At 36.2% G+C, this 19887-nt stretch overlaps 1 protein-coding gene across 3 annotated transcripts in view; it reads right to left on the reverse strand.

Annotated features, from left to right (window-relative positions):
* cacna2d2a (calcium channel, voltage-dependent, alpha 2/delta subunit 2a) overlaps window positions 1-19887 on the reverse strand; it is a 567930-nt gene that overhangs the window by 413186 nt on the left and 134857 nt on the right. For all 3 annotated transcript variants that reach the window (XM_062049868.1, XM_062049860.1, XM_062049852.1), the window contains exon 3: window positions 19030-19146. In XM_062049868.1, coding sequence (XP_061905852.1) covers window positions 19030-19146 — 117 coding nt within the window. The remainder of the gene's footprint in view (window positions 1-19029; window positions 19147-19887) is intronic.

A 19887-nucleotide genomic window follows, 5' to 3' on the forward strand; every position in this document is an offset into this window, starting at 1 on the left:
GTTTTTTATCAAGCACATGACCTGTACAGGGTTTTAAAGTTAAAGTTAAAAAGTACCACTGATAGTCACACAAACACTAGGTGTGGTGAAATTATCCTCTGCATTTGACCCATCACCCTTGATCACCCCCTGGGAGGTGAGGGGAGCAGTGAGCAGCAGCGGTGGCCGCGCTCGGGAATAATTTTTGGTGATTTAACCCCCCAATTCCAACCCTTGATGCCGAGAGTCAAGCAGGGAGGTAATGGGCCCCATTTTTTATAGTCTTTGGTTTGACTCGGCCGGGGTTTGAACTCACAACCACAAGGCCACTGAGCAGGTTTCTGCACATACTTCCAAATTAAACACTTTTAAAATCTTTTAAAGGTTTCTAAATTGACAAATTAAGACAATCTCTCAGCAAAAAAGACAAAATATGGCAATTTAAAACTGTTTTATGTAACTTACTATGAAGTGCACACATTTAGGGAACAGGGTGCATTGATTAATTGTTAGACATGAAAACTGCGTTTATAAACCAAGTTTTGTGGTTAGGGATGGGAATCAAAAACCGGTTCTTGTTCAGAACCGGTTCTCAGCGTATCAATTCCTTGGAATCATTTGCCATTTTGTCTAGCGATTCTCTTAACGGTTCTTCCGGGTGGGGATGACGTCATTACGCAACGTGCAGAGTGACGTCAGCAACATGGCGTGTTCCCGGGCGGAAAAAGCGCACCGAATTTTGCCCACATTTCAATAAAAAAGACCGCAACAGTGCAACTTTTAATAATTCAGAGTTTCCTATTTCATCAAGAGGAGGACATACCAGCAATACGCTGAAACATTTAAAAATACAAAATGCAATGAATGTCGCGTTCTGGAACGGCACCAATGTCCTCCATGGCAGCAGCAGTCATCTGACGTGAATAGAACAAGTATTAATGCCGCCAATAATGTTAGCGTTATTATCTGTTAAATTGAAATGAATGCCTTCTTATTTAGACAAGCCTGAGAAGACATATTTTGACTGATTTCAAGGCGGGCAGTAACAGCTCCAGTTCACGTTTGCTGCTTGCTTTCACCGCGGCAGGGAAAAGTAGCACTTGGCCAGGAAAGACAAATGTCACCGACAAGTGACTAAGTTTGTGGTCAAAAGCTTACAACAATTTGCCACATAGATGCTCCTTCGGTAGGTGAATGTTCAATTGTAGTCAGAGAAAAGTTTCACGTTTTCCTCCATTCACATTTTCTCTCAGTCATTATATTATACAGGTAAAACTCAAAAATATCGTTCAAAAGTCCATTCATGTCAGCAATTCAACTTCAAATATGAAAATGTGATATTAACTCTTTACATGCAAAGTGACATACTATATTAAAGCCTCCATTCAATACAACTTTGAATAATCATGGCTTAAAAAAAAAACATGAGATTTACAATTTCAGGTTTTCATGAACTGGAAGCAATAAACATCAAAATTATATCAAAAGAAGGTTTGAAATATCTCATGTTGCATGCCATGAGCCCATGTCATTATATAAGTTTTACCTTGTGTATCTAAACAAACCTTAGCACTGTAAATTGCACGGTATATGTTCTAGCTGGATGACAAAGATTCTTACAAGTTTTAAATATGTTACGACATGTTACATTCTTGTTTAATTTCTACATGTTTTACTTTTTTTAAATTCTACAGGAATGTTTTTTTAATCTATTTTCAAAAGGTTTTTTTTTCCTATGCTATGTGCCTCTTAAGACCTCACTGTTGGCTTTGTAAGGACATGTTAGCTCTAAACTAAACAAAATTGATGCTAATCCATCATATTTTGTGTTTTTTTCTCCCCAAATAAGAATCGATGAGAACAGTTAAAGAACCAAATCGTTAGGCAGAATCGGAATTGGAATCGGAACCGGAAAAATCTTATCAATTCCCATTTCCACTTTTGATGGATGTGGATGTTGAAGTGGGTTTCTGTTTTTGTTTTGTTGTTTGTGTATGCATGGGCCAATCATATGTGTGCAATATGTATTAATTATTGCTCACTATTTTGGTTTTCCATTTACTTTTGTAGCTGTATGTAGAAATGGCTATAGCTGGTTCCATCAGTTCTGTGCTCTTTCAATGTCTTTTGTATCCTTTGTGTTCCTTGATGTGTCATTCTTGTTTTCATGGGTTTTTTTTCCTTATTTTTTTGTCTCTGCACAGCAACCCACAGAATTTCCCAATTGTGGGATAAATAAAGTCTATCCTATCATATCCTATCTTTGTGTTTGGGGCCTGCAGTTGCCTCCGGCACCTGAAATGACCTTCTTACATCCCAATGGTGTCCAGGGGAAAAAATCTTAATCAAACATAATAGAAGGGAAACAAGGCACAGATTCATCAATGCATATAAAGTATTTAATAACCAAATAAAAAAACCCACTGGTTTCTAGCTAGCTCATTCATTTGTTTCATTGTGTTTTGTGGCCGTAATGTCTTACTTTTTATTCTAGTTTTATTCCTATTCTTGTGTACTTTATATTCTTAATATCGATTATGAATTGTTAAAACGTTGTTTGACAAGGAAGTTATCCAGAGCATGCATTGTTTTTTACTTTTAGATGAGGGAAAACTATAAATAACTTGATGAGCAATTCCTGAAGGATTTGCGTGTGAATGCTCCAATGCTGAAGTTGAACTTCAAAATGACTAACCGTTGAAAGGGAGCACACAATTCCTGAACAGGCTGAATATTTTGAAGTTAGAACGGTTTGAATCGGATAAAAAAGGAGGAGTTGTGGAACATTGAAAAATGTCCCATTCGTTTCAATGGGAATTTCACAGAAATTTGTGAATTTCGGTAAAAGTGGGATTTTTTTGGAAAATGGTAAAAAAAAATAAAAAAATTGAATGGTCTGAATGAGTTGAAATGGTTGGTGTTGGAATTTTTCAAATCGGTCGAGAAATGTTGAAGTAGTAACATTTTTAATTGAGAAATAGTATTACGGAATTCCTGCAATTTCGGGAAAACCGGGAAATTTTACAGTTCAAAAAACAACTTTGTTTTTTGTCCTGATTAAGAGGAATGATTTGACGGTGGAACGGTTGAAGTGGGTTGAAAAATGTGGAAGGAGCAGTCAACAGAAAAAAAGAGTGAAAAAAGGGTTTGAAAAAACGGGAATTCCTGGAATTGTTTAAAACAAATGATAGTTTGAATGTCGAGGATGAGTGGAATGTGTTGAAGGTGGAATGGTTTGAATCGGTTGAAAAATGTGGAAATGGGGGAAGTTTGAAGTGGAAGTTCCCGGAAAACCTGGAATTCCGGGAAATCTGGGAATTTTCTGAATTTGTCAAGGGAAAGCCCGCGATTCCGTAATGGGCTGAACAGTTTTAAGTTGGAACGGTTTGAATCGGGTGAAAAATGTGGAAGGTAGAGCGCGCCAGAAACTGGAGAAGAAAAAAAGTAGAGGAATAATAATAAATAGATGAATATTGGTGTAGAAAACCGTATGTGTGAATGCTTTGGAGCATTCACACAATGATCTCACTGCCAAAGCATGAAGTTATTACTTTATGGCATGTTTACAATAAAACCCCAAGCCAAATTCAATTGAACTAAATGTTTACATACAGTATTTCAGAATAAGTTAAATATTCTGATACAAATCAAACTGCTGACAGTGATTGTTTCCATGATAATAAAGAGTTATAACCGATTGACTATAACAACCACTTTTGAAAGAAACAGCGAAAAAACACCATTGTCCTGACAAGACGTGTATTCCAGTTTGTGTGAGTGACGAGTGTGTTTGGGGGCGCACTGAATCGACAGGGCCGCCGAGATAACCAGGAAACAGGAGTGAAGAAAGCAAAAAGGTGCCTACAACAGACAAAAAAAGCAAGCAAAAAAGTAATTTGCATGCGACTTTGGGAGAAAAAATAAAACAAGCCCAAAGTCGCTAACAACAGTGGACGTGGCTGCACTGTTTGTTTCTCTTTCTCGCTCTAAAACCACCAGTAGCCTTCTAGTTCTTGGGTAATTGCTGCCCGCAAAAGGTCCAGTGGTAAATTCTCCAATACTATTGTTTTTGCATCAGGCACCTGACTGGGCAGCGAATATATCCACATACAGCAGGGGTGTCCAAAGTGCGGCCAATTGCGGCCCACAGCTAATTGTTTACCGGCCCGCCACACATTCTGGAAATGCTATTGCAAAACTAAAAAAATAAATAATACAAAGTGGAATGAGGTGAAATCCAACTAGAAAAAGTTGCAATGTTGACACAAAGCTGCCATGCTGGCTGCTTTTTTTCTTTTGTATATCTTTATTTTTCTTTTTTTTGCCATTGCTTAAAAAAAAATAAAAAAAATCAATGTTATAATGAATTATTGACCTATTCAAGGCTCCAATTATTTAAAATATTTCACTTTAAAATGTTTTATGTGGAAAATATTGCATATATTGTGTGGTTGCCATACAAAAACATCAACGTTTTCTTTGACAAAAGAGCATAAAACAAACAAAATAATAGTTTAAACGTAAAATCGACAGATATATCTGAAGTTGATCTCGTAACTTAAGTGTTGAAAGTAAAAAAAAAACTAATACAAATGTATCACTTTATGAGTGGGGCACCTTTTGTATCCTAAATATATTTAATGGGATTTTATTTATGTTTTCACTGTGATTACTCAAAAATAACAATTAATTAATATCAATGGTGTCTTGCATTATTGATGTTTTTAGGGCTCTAATTACTTCACATCAAACATTGCTTTCTGAATGTTTTGGGCAGTGGGAGAAATACTGCATATTTCAGTTTTATTATAAAAAACAAAGTTGTCTTGACAGAAAAGGCATAAAACCTTTTTGTTTTTTTAAATTTTGATATACTGTATAAAGTTGATATACTGTAGAGATTTACTGTAAGCTTTAAATAAAAAAAATAAAAAAATAATTTGACTTGTTTTTAACATTTTAATGACTTAGACCCTTTATGGTCCCCGGGAGCCCTAAAGGGGAAAAAAACCCAAAATCCATATATTTTGTTATGATTTAAAAATGAAAACTATCAAAATGGCCCCCGCAGGCTTTAATTTTTCCGTGTGCGGCCCTCAGTGGAAAAAGTTTGGACACCCCTGACATACAGCTAAGGGGTCCTTTGGAAAATTTATTGAGCCCTTCCCAGTCATCATTCCTTCACATTTTGCGTCATGATTAAAGTTAAAGTACCACTGATAGTCTCACACACACACTACGTGTGGTGAAATGACCCTCTGCATTCGACCCATCCCCTTGTTCCACCCCCTTGGAGGTGAGGGGAGCAGTGAGCAGCAGCAGTGGCCGCTAGGGAATCATTTTGGTGATTTAACCCCCAATTCCAACCCTTGATGCTGAGTGCCAAGCAGGGAGGTAATGGGTCCCATTTTTATAGTCTTTGGTATGACTCGGCCGGGGTTTGAACTCACGACCTACCGATCTCAGGGCGGACACTAACCACAAGGCCACTGAGCAGGTTTGCAAAAGTGATGCTAAAACTAAAAAATTGCGGTTAAAAAAATATAACAAATGGAGACATTGCACAGGCTTAGTGAAATATAATACCTTCTTTTCAAAAAGTCTAGACCAGTGTTTCTTAAACTGTAGTACAGGCACCACTAATGGTACACAAGCTTCATCTAGTGGTACGCCAAAGAATTACGTCATTCAGGGGCGTCACTAGGTTTGAAGAACAGTGGGATCTTGGCCCCCCCCGGAGGGTCCTTTTGATGGACGGGTGGACATTTTTGCACTTGCAAGATCTTTTCGCTCGCAACTTTTTGGCACTGTATTACAATTACACAACAATGAATGCAACTAAATGGTTGAAAGTGGAAGTGTGGGGAAGCTTCAGTCATCTTTAGTAAGAATGAGATGGCCCAAACACATGAGGACAGTGTTGTTGCATGGAAACGTCGCACAGATTATAGCAGTGTATACAATTTGCACAGCACTACAGACTTGACCTGAAAAAATGTCCCTTGTGGATCAATAGAACAATTTCCATTGTGGATCAATAAAGTTTGTCTAAGTCTAAGTGGAAATAAACTTTCTTGCCTGGAAAATAGGGGCTGGAGGTCCACCCAAAAATACGTTGTGTGTACATAACCTCAGAATGTTTGCACTTGCAAGATGGTTTTGCTTACAACTTGTTGTTACTGTATTAGACTTACACAAACAATACTGAAGAAATTGAAATAGTTGAAAAGCAATATTGTTTCTTGTTATTACTGTAATGGTAGTTTAAGGCATTTAGACCACAGGTGTCAAATTCAAGGCCCACAGGCCATACCAAAACACACCTCTTCAGATCTGCTTATAACCTGTGATTAGTGTTCTGTGTCTTGTAATGTCCCGTCTTGTAATGTCCAGTGTTATTATGTATTTTACTATGTTCTAATTTTATATTTCCTGTATTATGAATTATTACTTTGAACTGTTTTATATTTGAATTTGTATCCTGTAAAGCGTCTTTGAGTACCCTGAAAAGCGCTATACCAAATAAAATGCATTATTATTATTATTATTATACCTGGCAAGTAGGGATGGGTGATATGGACCAACACAATAACCTGCCATTTATGGTGAAAACGAAAAAAGTGAAGATAAAAAACACCCATAGAACTCTACCTTTTTGACTATGAGTATCAGTGCATCCACTCTTCCGAGCCCCCAAAACACTACTCTAAAATAACACTAAGGCTAATAAACTACATCAATTTAGTGTAAGTAGCACACCTATACTGCAAAGCAGTAGTAGTGTGTTTTGCTTAAGTTATTTTTCTGTCAGCAATATTGTTTCTTGGTATTACTGTAATGGTATAATTTAAGGCATTTAGACCACAAGTGTCAAATTGGAGGCCGACAGCCATACCTGGTAAGTAGGGATGGATGATATAAACTAACAGAATAACCTGCCAATTATGGTGAAAACGAAAAAAGTGAAGATAAAAAACACCCATAGAACTCCACCTTTTTGACTATGAGTATCAGTGCATCCACTCTTCAGAGCCCCCAAAACACTACTCTAAAATAACACTAAGGCTAATAAACTACATCAATTAAGTTTAAGTAGCACACCTATACTGCAAAGATGTAGTAGAGTGCTTTGCTTAAGTTATTTTTCTGTCCGCAATATTATAGACATTATTAGGAGATTTATATTACAAATCAATCAAATAGAGCAGAGATGTCCAAAGTGCGGCCCGCAGGTAATTTTTTAATGGCCCCACGGCCCATTTTAAAATACGATTAAAAAAATTAAAAACATAAAAAGTGGTATGAAAGACCAAACAGGTGAAATGTAACAAGAAAATGTTGCAATGTTTACTCTAATAACACAAAGCTGCCATGCAGGCTGTTTCTTTCTTTAAAAAAAAATAATGAATGAAAATAAATGTTATTATGAATTATTGACCTATCCAAGGCTCCAATTACGTCACATTAAATATTGCACTTTGAGATATTTTTTGGGGAAAATGTTACATATTTTGTGTTTGCTATATAAAATATTGAGCTTTTTTTTTTTTTTTTAAAGAAGGGCCCAAAACGAACAAACAAAAAACATAAACAAAAATACAACTTATAACTGACGGATAGATCTGAAGTTGATCTCGAGATTATTGTGTTAAAAGTAAACATTTGTATAATTTATTTTTTAACACTTTAATGAGTAGGACCCTTTTGGTTCCCCAATCATTTTTGTGTGATTTGTTTTTAAGTGTCATCGCTCAAAAAATAATAATGAATTAAAATCAATGGTGTTATGAGTTATTGAGCTTTTTAAGGCTCCAATTATTATATAATCTCAAATATTCCACTTAAAAATGTTTTTGGGTGAAAATATTGCATATTTTGTATTTTTTCCATAAAAAAACAGTGTTTTCTTTGACAAAAAGAGCATACGACTTAAATCTTTAAAAACATTATATTGACAGACAGACCTAATGTTGATCTATGGATTTAAAACTTGAATAATAAAAATAATAATACTGAATAACGACACATTTTTTATATTTTTTTTAACAAAACCCTTTGGGGTTCCTGGGATCAAGCCTGAGTGGAGGCCTAAATGTATATTTTTTATACATATATTTTATTGGTTTTTAAAATAAAAAAATATCAAAATGGCCCCCGCTTGCTTTGATTTTTCAGTGTGCGGCCCTCAGTGGAAAAAGTTTGGACACCCCTGAAATAGAGCTATGATGCGACTTTAATGTGAACTCTCCCACGCTGCGGTCGCATGATGGCGAATAATGACGTTTATATATATTATTGATAAATATTATAACCGACATAGACTGTGTATACTAAATATTTTACAAATTAGCAGAAACAGGCAAAAATAATGTTATAGTGACTCACGTCAATCAATGTTCCACCACTGATCGCCAACACGCTCTTCAGAGCAGACTTTGAGGCAAAGCTGTTAGGTTCTGTCGGTCTTGAACCCCAAGTTGCAGAGATGTCAGGCGTAGTGCAGGTAAACATGACTTTAATGTGAAAAGGAAATCGTACAACTGGGAAGCGCACATGTATGCAACATTGAAACAGGATGCAATGATCGAGCTCTGTGTACAGGACAGGCCGGTTTATAAAGAAGTCTGATTGGCAACCTGGCACAGGTGTGCTCAGATTGCCAACCAGGGACAGGTGTGGGAGACAGCGCTGGGACCAAAGTAATGAGGCAAACAGGAAGTACCACTGAAACAGTTTAATTCAAATGTTAAAATGGAAGGCTTTTCTGTGATTCATTTCAACAGCAGGAGTCTTTACAGTAACTTTTCCAAAATTAAAGAGTATCTTAAACAAATACAGCAAAGGTTTACCATAATAGCAATTTCAGAGACTTGGTTGAGTGATAGTAAGGAATTACTGGATGGATTAGAGGGATATGAAATGTTTTGGCAAAACAGGATGAACAAAAGGGGAGGGGGTGTTGTATTGTTTGTGATGTCCTCTCTCAAATGTAGGCTGATTGCTGACATGACAACTGCCATTGACAATCTGATGGAATGTGTAACTATTGAAATCAGTGTTGAAAGATCCAAAAACATATTAATTAGTTGTATTTATAGAACTCCAGGATCATGCATTGATCAATTTAATAAGAAAATGTTTGAGTTATATGAAAGACATAATGATAAGGTGATCTTGATTTGTGGTGACTTCAACATTGATTTGATGAAATTTAATGATCACATGAAAACCACTGATTTTGTTAATCTTATGTTTAGCTTGAGTTTCTTTCCACTAATTGTAAAACCTAGCAGAATAACAAAGGACAGCTTAACACTGATTGACAATATTTTTATAAATGTATTTGATAGGAATAGAACAAGTGGACTCTTAGTGACTGATGTAAGTGATCACTTGCCTGTCTTTACAGTGATGCAAATGAACAAGGAGACAAACTTACAAACAAAAAGACAAATAAATAACTTTGTTAGAATAAAATCACCAGAAGCAGTTAAGGCATTCAAGGCTGATCTTTTAAATCAGGATTGGCAAAATGTTTTTGTGGAGGACACTAATGAAGCATACGATACATTCCTGGATATATTTCTGACACTTTATGACCGTCATTGTCCATTGAGAGAATATAAGCAAAATACTAAAAAGAGGGAGAAACCATGGATAACAGGGGGTTTAGTGAAAGCCTGTAAAAAAAAAAAGGCTTTACAAGAAATTTATTAAGCATCGAACAACAGAAAATGAGGACAAATATAAAAAGTATAAAAACAGATTGACATGTATCATGAGGCTGCAACAAAAAAAATATTATGAACAATTGCTGCATAAACATAAAAATAATATCATTGAAACCTGGAATGTGCTTAATACAATGATTAAAAAATCTAGCAAAAATGATTTTACAGCTTATCTGGTAAAAGATGACAACTCAATTATTGAAAATATAGAAGAAATAGCTGAGGAATTCAATACGTTTTTTGTGAATGTTGGCCCAAATTTGGCAAAAAATATAAATTTTAATATGAATGATGAGAAAAAGTTAAAGCGTGTATCTGACATTAAAAATTCAATGTTTCTTGGCGGGGTTTGTGAAAGTGATGTGTTAGAAGTGGTCAGAAAGTTTAAAAACAAAAAATCTGTCGATGGTAACAACATGGATATGTCACTTGTTAAAGAAGTGGTGGATTGTGTCCTGAAGCCGTTTACTTATATATGTAATAAATCTTTATCAACTGGAACTTTTCCTGACAAAATGAAAATTGCTAAAGTTATTCCAATTTATAAAAATGGTGATAAACACAAGGTCTCAAATTATAGACCTGTGTCTCTACTACCTCAATTTGCAAAAATTCTTGAGAAATTATTTGTAAATAGACTTGATAAGTTAATTGACAAACATGAGCTACTGAATGATCAGCAGTATGGGTTCAGGAGTAATCGATCTACATCTCTAGCAGTGATGGACTTTGTAGAAAACGTAGCTACAGCAATAGAAAAGAAACAACACACCGTTGGAGTATTTATTGACTTATGTAAAGCTTTTGACACAATCGATCATTCCTTACTTCTGCAAAAATTGGAAAACTATGGCATAAGAGGTGTTTCACAACAGTGGTTAAGTAGTTATTTAAGCAATAGATCTCAATATGTGGAAATTAATAAGACTAAATCACAGCCAAGAAGAGTAACTTGTGGGGTGCCACAAGGCTCGGTATTGGGACCTAAGTTATTTATACTATATTTAAATGATATTTGTTCAGTGTCTAATAAATTGAAATTTATTATGTTTGCAGATGATACAAATGTATATTGTTCAGGAGAAGACTTGAAGGAAATGTTGAGGATAATAGAGGTTGAGTTGATTCAGCTAAAAAAATGGTTTGATATTAATAAGTTATCATTAAATGATAAGAAAACTAAGTTTATGGTGTTTAGTGGTGCAAGGACAAACTGTGAAGCAAAATTAAAATTAAATCAAGTGGAAATTGATAGAGTATATGAAACTAAATTCTTGGGAATAATAATTGATCATAAATTATGTTGGAAACCGCATATTGAATATATAAAGGGAAAAATATCCAAATCCATTGCTATTCTTTATAAAGTAAAACACATGCTGAATAAGAAATGTTTGCATATGTTATATTATTCTTTTATTTTTCCATATTTAACATATTGTGTTGAAGTTTGGGGAAATGTTTATAAAACAAACGTAGACCCAATAATTAAACTTCAAAAAAGGGTCATTAGAATAATACACAAAGCGTGCTACTATGAACATACCAATCCATTATTTATAAGTTCTAATGTGTTAAAATTTTCAGATATTGTGTTTTTAAAAACAATGGAAATTATGTTTAGAGTAAAGTACAACAGCCTTCCAGCTTGTATTCTTAGGTTATTTCAATTAAGAGGAGAAAACTATAATTTACGGGGGATATTGGTTTTTGAAATATGTAAAGTAAGAACGAATACAAAATACAAATGTATTTCAGTTTTAGGAGTTAAATGGTGGAACAAGCTCAGTTATGAGTTGAAGACATGTACTTCTTTGTTAAGGTTTAAGAAAACATTGAAAGGTGAAATAATTGAAAATAATAAAATATAGCAACGATTACTTTCATCCCATTGATTTTTTTTTCTTTTTAATGTTGATGTTCCAGGTAATCTTATTTTCAGTGAAGGTATAGGATAGGCAAATATAAGCCTTGGCTTCAGCCTATTCCTTTTTCGGTCATGCTTTTTCTTTTCTTTTCTTTTTGTGTGTAAATGTGTATGATTGTTATATATGTATAATTTGTACTGTACTGTCACACAAAATGGTTAATGGTTGATTATATGACCGAAATAAACTTATTTCATTTCATTTCATTTAATTTCATTTAATTTCATTTCATTTAAAAATAAGAGCACTGGAAAGGAAACAATACCAAACACAGTAAAGAAAATAAACAACGTCCAAACGTGTCATTCATGACAAAATGTCCCCCAAACTGCGGGAGACATCTTCTTTCATAATCTTCTCCGCGGTTCAAAAAATGTTGACTTTGATTGCACAGAATCCTTGAAATTGCAACAAATGCGCCAGTGCACTGCAAAAACTGAAATCTAAGTAAGATGAAATATCTCAAATGAGGGTGATATTTGCTTATTTTCTGTCTGATAAGATAATTCTTCTCACTAAGCAGATTTTATGTTAGAGTGTTTTACTTGTTTTGTTTTGGTCCTAAATGATCTCAGTAAGATATTACTGCTTGTTGCTGAGATTTGATGACCTACACTACCGTTCAAAAGTTTGGGGTCACATTGAAATGTCCTTATTTTTGAAGGAAAAGCACTGTACTTTTCAATGAAGATAACTTTAAACTAGTCTTAACTTTAAAGAAATACACTCTATACATTGCTAATGTGGTAAATGACTATTCTAGCTGCAAATGTCTGGTTTTTGGTGCAATATCTACGTAGGTGTATAGAGGCCCATTTCCAGCAACTATCACTCCAGTGTTCTAATGGTACAATGTGTTTGCTCATTGGCTCAGAAGGCTAATTGATGATTAGAAAACCCTTGTGCAATCATGTTCACACATTTGAAAACAGTTTAGCTCGTTACAGAAGCTACAAAACTGACCTTCCTTTGAGCAGATTGAGTTTCTGGAGCATCACATTTGTGGGGTCAATTAAACGCTCAAAATGGCCAGAAAAAGAGAACTTTCATCTGAAACTCGACAGTCTATTCTTGTTCTTAGAAATGAAGGCTATTCCACAAAATTGTTTGGGTGACCCCAAACTTTTGAACGGTAGTGTATATTGAGTAAAACATGCTTGAAACTAGAATATCAACTGTTGCAAAGCTGTGTCATCAACACTCACAAGTATAAAACTGCTTTTTCAAAGTAATAATTTCTTATTTCAAGCATGAAATAAAAAATCATGACTTTGACACAATTGTGTCTCATAATTAAAACAGATGACAGCCAAATGAACTTTGCTGTTTTATTTTCAATGAAACAATAGAAAAGATGTACTCTTATAGTAGTACAGTTGGCACAGTACAGTAAACTGACTGTACAGTAAACATTTGACATTTGACATTTCAAACAATTTTGAACAAAAATAGTTCATGCACATTCAGATAAATTCTTCAAAATTACCATTAAAAAAAAATTGGCCGGGGGCCGGGCTGTAAATATACATATATATATATATATATATATAGTTTCTTGGGTGAATAATAAAAAACTCACTATGTTATAGCACTTTCATGGCGAGTTTACTGACAGATATAAGTTAAAACTTTCCACTACTTTATATTAGAAATAGCAACACCGGAGGATGAATGTCCCATAAAAAGAAGATAGAGAAAAAGAAGAAGCTTATCGACTACGTTGTCGACACGGACTACAAAGACGAACGTGCGCACATTTTTTAGGACTTATGCAGATCCCAAATAAAGATCAGCAGGTACCAGAAGGTAAAAAAAGTTGCTTTTGCATAATATTGCGAAACAAAACGCTAGATAATATGTCTTACCTTATACACACACCATAATAATACTCGTATGTTTAATGCGTTAATTACCAAAGTCGTACTAAAACATTTTGATAGATTTTTGAGCGCCGTGTGTAATGTTCTATATTTTATATTTTGGAACATTTAAAATGTTGGTGTTGTTTACTTGAGACCCATCATACTGCAGTCTACAAGTATCTCTTATGTTTGACTGCCATCTCCTGGTCACACTTATCATTACACCATGTACCAAATAAAATAGCTTCGAGGTGGGTATGCTCAACCAAGATGATTCCTTACATTAGGCGCACCGGGTTATAAGGCGCACTGTCGAGTTTTGAGAAAGAAAAAGGATTTTAAGTGCGCCTTATAGTCCGGAAAATACGGTAATTACAAGTGACCTACAGAGAAAATACAATTAAATGTGATTGTGAATCATTTGACCACCCTAATAATCAGGTGTACATCAAGCATGTGAAGGTTCTGCATATTTAAACATTACAATTCCACAAGGATATGACTTTTTTTTTTGCCACACTGCCTATTTGCATTTTTACCCCCTCCGCTTTTTTCTTTACCAAAAAACTTTCACTCCCACACTTTGGTCCTACCTTCCTTACTCGCCTTCTGCTTGCTGCTCATTTTTAAATCTATGAATTTCTCAAACATAATTTCTTTATTTTTCCGCGCCTCAGGGAGACGTTCTCGTTCCAGTCCATCGTTCCTTTTTTTTCTGCCTCCACCACTAGTCACCTCATTTACTCTCTTCTGTGTGAGTCTGTCGGACACGTGGAAGTCGGTGTGTCTGAGAGGGAGCGATGGGGGTTGTTGTTGTTTTGTGTGTGTGTGTGTGTGTGTGTGTGTGTGTGTGTCAGGTGGAGAAGAGTGCCAAAGCCAATGTCATTCCCAATCCAGTCATGACCATAGGAGATGTACTGCGACGCCTTGTTCCTTTTAGAATCCCTACCGTGGAATTAATGGCGTCCCTGAGAGAGCTCTCTGCTCCTCTGGATGAACATATTTCATCCCCAGAACACAGCATGCTTCCGGAAGATACTCTCTCCCTTCCCTTCTCTGAGAGCCCAGTAGAAAAATGTCAGCGCTGTCCATGAGCACATTCTCCGCAGTCCATTCTTCAAAGAGGAGGTGCGACAAAGCGAGACATTTCATCGGAATCTCTGCTCTTACAAAAGTCATCGAGCAGAAATTCAATATAAAGTTATTTCAGTTTCATGCCAGCTCTTACAAAGTGGTCGCAGGAGTGAACCAAAGTCAGTATCAGGACGCGTTCCCGTCAGAGCTGGAGCGAACATCTGAAGGCGAGCACACAAAGCCCAGCTGTTGATTGTCTTGGTGATACTGATATCGGACGAAATTATCGACAAAAAACAGTTACCACTCCACTTTAACCTGAAGACAGTATAAGTCCTGTTTATGATAAATATGTTTGTGTTTTTCATTACGACTCTTTTCGTAAAATTGCCAACATTTTAAGCTTTTTCTTGTAAAACTGTGACTGTTATTGAGTACAATTCCAACTTTTATCATAATATTGCACAAATGTTCAGTTTTTCTTGTAAAATTTTGACTTGCGTTGAGTAAAATTACGACTTTTATTATAATACTGCCAAAATTCTAAGTTTTTCTTGTGAAATTGTGACCTTTTTCTTGTAAAATTCCAACTAATTTTTCACAACAAGCTTTTTTATATTTGCATAGTATGTATGTATCGTTTCTGATTATTAATGTTCTCTTTTTGACTAATTTCACTTGATCAAACCTTGTCTAGCATCCCCCAAAAAATAAAATAAAATAAAAATAAAAATGTTTTATTGCTTTTGATATCGCATCGGATCAATATCGGTATCCACCCAAGTTGTAAAAGTTGTACTTAGCGGCTGGTTTAGCAATGACCATGTCTGCTCCTGGCTTGGTCTTACTTGGTGTGCAAAATGTTGAGCCTCGTTTTCCAGTGATAACAATACTAACCGGCCTCAAACTATAAAGTATCACCTAGGGTTGTACGTTATACCGGTATTAGTATAGTACCGTGATACTAATGAATCATATTCGGTTGTATACCGCCTCTGAAAAGTACCGATCCTGTAACGACTTGGTATCGGATTGATACTCAAATGTGTGGTATCATCCAAAACTAATGTAAAGTATCAAACAACAGAAGATAAGTGAATATTATATTTTAACAGAAGTGTAGATAGAACATGTTAAAAGAGAAAGTAAGCAGATATTAACAGTAAATGAACAAGTAGATTAATAATTCATTTTCTACCACTTGACCTTAATAATTTTGACAAAATAATAGAATGAGAAATGACACAATATGTTATTGCGTACGTCAGCAGCTAAATTAGGAGCCTTTGTTTGTTTACTTACTAATAAAAGATAAGTTGTCTTGTATGTTCACTATTGTATTTAACGACAAACTTGCCATAAGAAACGTATGTTTAATGTATCCTAAGATTTTTTTTGTTAAAATAAAGCCAAAATGCAATTTTTTGTGGTGCCCTTTCTTTAGAAAAGTACTGAAAAGTATCTAAATAATGTTGGTACCGGTACCGGGACCAAAATATTGGTATCGGGACAACACTAGTATCAACTAGAGAAGATCGGCTTTTGTGATCGGCACCAAAATACATTAATTAGCAATGGCTGATCACATACCTTTTCACAAAAAACTGGCATACTGATTTGTGGCGGCACATAGGCTCCAGGGACCCCCCGCGACCCCAAAAGGGACAAGCGGTAGAAAATGGATGGATGGATGGACATCCCTAATAATCAGAATATCAGATGTAGCAAAATTGACTTTTATTTAAAACAACTCTTCGTCAATCCAACAGAAGTTTGATCTTCAATCAATCAATCAATGTTTACTTCCATAGCCCTAAATCACGAGCGTCTCAAAGGGCTGCACAAGCCGCAACGACATCCTCGGCTCAGATCCCACATCAGGGCAAGAAAGAAAATAAACCCAATGGGATAACAATGAGAAACCTTGGAAGGGACCACAGATGTGGGGACCCCCCCTGGGCGACCGGTGCAATGGACGTCGAGTGGATCTATCATAATATTGTGAGAGTCCAATCCATCGTGGATCCAACATACAAATCTTATAATAATATAGTAATCTTAAATGCTCCAAAGATTTAACTGTAGTTGCCGAGTGTACAGTATGATCCACAAAGGCATATAATTGGCAAAGGCATTAACAGTCGTGGCTGTAGGCAACCCTACTGGCTGATGAACTCCACAATCATTTGAAGTATCACAAGTGGACAGCTGTATCTCGCTCTGTATGTGCTGTAAAGTGTTGCTTGGGCTACTGAGTTGTTACTGCTCTGTATAATAACAGCCTATATTATTAATAACAAAATAATAAAAGAAAAGGAGCTTTAACAAAACAATGCAGTAAGAGCAACAAGGAAAGCAAAATGAATGCTGGTGTTGAAAATATAAATATAGAAAAGACTGATTTCTGAAAATATGAATATAGAAAACAGAGATTTCATATAAGTATTAAGTGTGTGTCTTGGTGTATTATATGTGAACGTCACTTTTGTGGCTGCCACAACACAACATGTTTCTCTACAAGACCCTAGTTTCCACTTACAAGGACATTATACTGCCAATTGGTGTTGGAGGAAGAGTATTCCACATCACATGTTAGATTCAAAATGGCTAAATAAAACACATCCAAAAGTTCAGATGGCAACTTTCAACTTTTTTTGTTTTTAGACTCATATGGTTCCAAAGAGCCCAAATAGTAAAGCTAAATAATAAATGCATGCCTAACTGCACTTTTTTTTATAAATTTGCCAAACGTTCACAATCATTAAGAGAGACAAGGAACACACGCTGTTTTTTTTTTTTTAATTAGAATTTTAAAGGTGCGGCTAATGGGAGTCACTGTTTTAGCCTCCAAAGCCCTCTAAGACGACTTCCAAACCCTTCATCAACGTTTTGTATACACGCTGCAAGTCTATATATAATGTAATAACAGACACGTTCATAACAATATGTAAGATTTACCGTATTTTGATCATTTTAATCAATTACTGGACTGACTTCATCCGCGCATTGATTTCCGTTTCCATAGCAGCGCACTTCTGACTTCCAACAATATGTTCCTACTTCTGGATAAAAAACGCTTGTGTGTGTTCTAAACATGGCAGACTAGGTAATAAACAACAAAGACAACTATTTTCGGACAAATGGGGATTCACAACTTTATCTTCTTGAATCTGAATGTACTGAGGATGAACTACTGCTTCTAGAAGCGAGCACGAAAAAGAGTGAAACGTTGGAGCAGACTTAAGCCACTCGTAGCTGCAAAATGTGGAATTTGGAGACAAGCTATTTCGACATAAATGGCGTGCTTACCCAAAATAAACCAGAAAAAATGTCCTCCGCCAGCTCGACCAAAGAGACAACTGTCCATCGAGTGTGTCACACTTTATTTGATCATGATACATGCAGCACGTCATGCGTTTTATCACAGCTAAAGTACATACGCTGTCTACAAACACAACATGAAATGTTGGCTAATACTTTATACTGTAGATACTGTAATTGGATTGTTCATGTTTTTCAGTCAGTACAGATTGGTATCTTATCGCCTTGTGTTGTGCATTACAAACTCAAACGCGCTTCGTGCTGACATAGAAGTCAGCATTTCTCTCGCTGTAGCTAGCTTTTATGGCTAATACTGTAACGACGGGGTCGCATTTTACTGTGCGGATCGTTCTCCGAAGATGCAGCAGGAACTCCGGAGGTGAGGTGCAGGTGAGACAATGATTTATTGTCCATGAAATCATGCAAAAATACAAAAAAGACAGAAAAGCGTGCTGATAGCGGGAGAGCTATGGCGAAGCTTAGCACAGGAACAGGAATCAAACATCGTAGAAAATACTTAACGTAACGGATTGCATGGAAGCAAATAGAAGACGTCGTCACTGTTGCGTAGTGCAAACAAGGAAGCCAGAATAATTGTGGCGAAAAACAGGAATAAGTAGCTCTCTGATTAGTGCCAAGGAGCAGGTGAGCGTCCCGGACAATAATCAGAGGCAGGTGAAAATAATCTGCAATAATGGCAACTAAAACACAAACCCAAGGGTGCTGAAAACAAAACTGAGGTAGTCAAAGTAACAGAACAAAACATGATCCGGGCAAAGAATCATAACAAATACCGTATCATGCCGATGTGTTACTACGATAAACAAAGTATTCCTTGGTGTATACTCTTACAGTAACAATGTTGCTACAGCGTGGTTATCATACAGGTTACGGGACGGGACGTAAATGAAGTATTGGTGACGGTTTTGAATGCATTTTTATTGAGATTTAGAGATAGAATAGATTGCTCCCATTAGACGCATTGCTAGCTACCTAAAACGAGATGATGTTGGAATGCAAAAAAAAAAAAACTTTAGTCTTTTCGTCTCTTATGATGATTGTGAACAATTCCAAAATCCCCCCAAAAAAGTGCAGTTCCCCTTTAAGAGGCTCCACATGTAGTCCTCCACTCACCTCCAAGGCTTTCCTCTTGCTGTTTAGCAGCTTGGAAATGTCCCGTGCCACTCTCTCCACCAGGTCCTTGGGGTTGTTCCTCTTGATTTCAAACTGGCTTTTCTTCTCGTTATAAATCTGCAAAGAAGGGAGATCAAAAGGGAAGCGTGAGTCAGATTACGGTAGACCCTGGTTTTGTTTTAAGAGGATAAATAATTTAATCAGAGGGGAGCGGCGTGCTTGTTCAGGAGGCAGCACACAAGATGGTAAACATGATCCGCGTGTCCCGTAAGCCTCAGCGCTGTAGCGCAAGCAAACACAAGAGTGGCACCTTAACGGCAGAGCACTTAAGAGGCCAGCTGCTGCCGGCCGCCAATTCAATCAACAATAACTGACTCTTCTTGCAATTGCATGCACGTGTACCAAACCTAACCTGATACACTAAACTGGGACCAAGACAACAATCCTTCATTTCATTCCAGACAGTGTTTTCTAGGACAAACATATTATCTTGGTAAAAGGGAAAGTAAAGCATACTGGAGTAAAAGACAACATTAATCAAGTGGAAACAGGAAGTATGACTTGACTCAAGAAATAATAAAAGCATGCACTAAGGCAGTGGTTCTTAACCTGGGTTCGATCGAACCCTAGGGGTTCGGTGAGTCAGGCTCAGGGGTTCGGCGGAGGTCAAAACACACCCGACTCATCGTGTAAATACAAACTTCTCCCTATCGGCGTATTACGGATACGGCAACAGCTGACTGATTTGCAGGTGTGTAATTTGTTGTGAGTTTATGCACTGTGTTGGTTTTGTTGTTTGAACAAGGTGATGTTCATGCACGGTTCATTTTGTGCACCAGTATAAAAAGATGGTAACAC

The sequence above is a fragment of the Entelurus aequoreus genome, linkage group LG01 (genome assembly GCF_033978785.1).
Source record: "Entelurus aequoreus isolate RoL-2023_Sb linkage group LG01, RoL_Eaeq_v1.1, whole genome shotgun sequence".
In the NCBI taxonomy this organism is placed as follows: Eukaryota; Metazoa; Chordata; class Actinopteri; order Syngnathiformes; family Syngnathidae; genus Entelurus; species Entelurus aequoreus.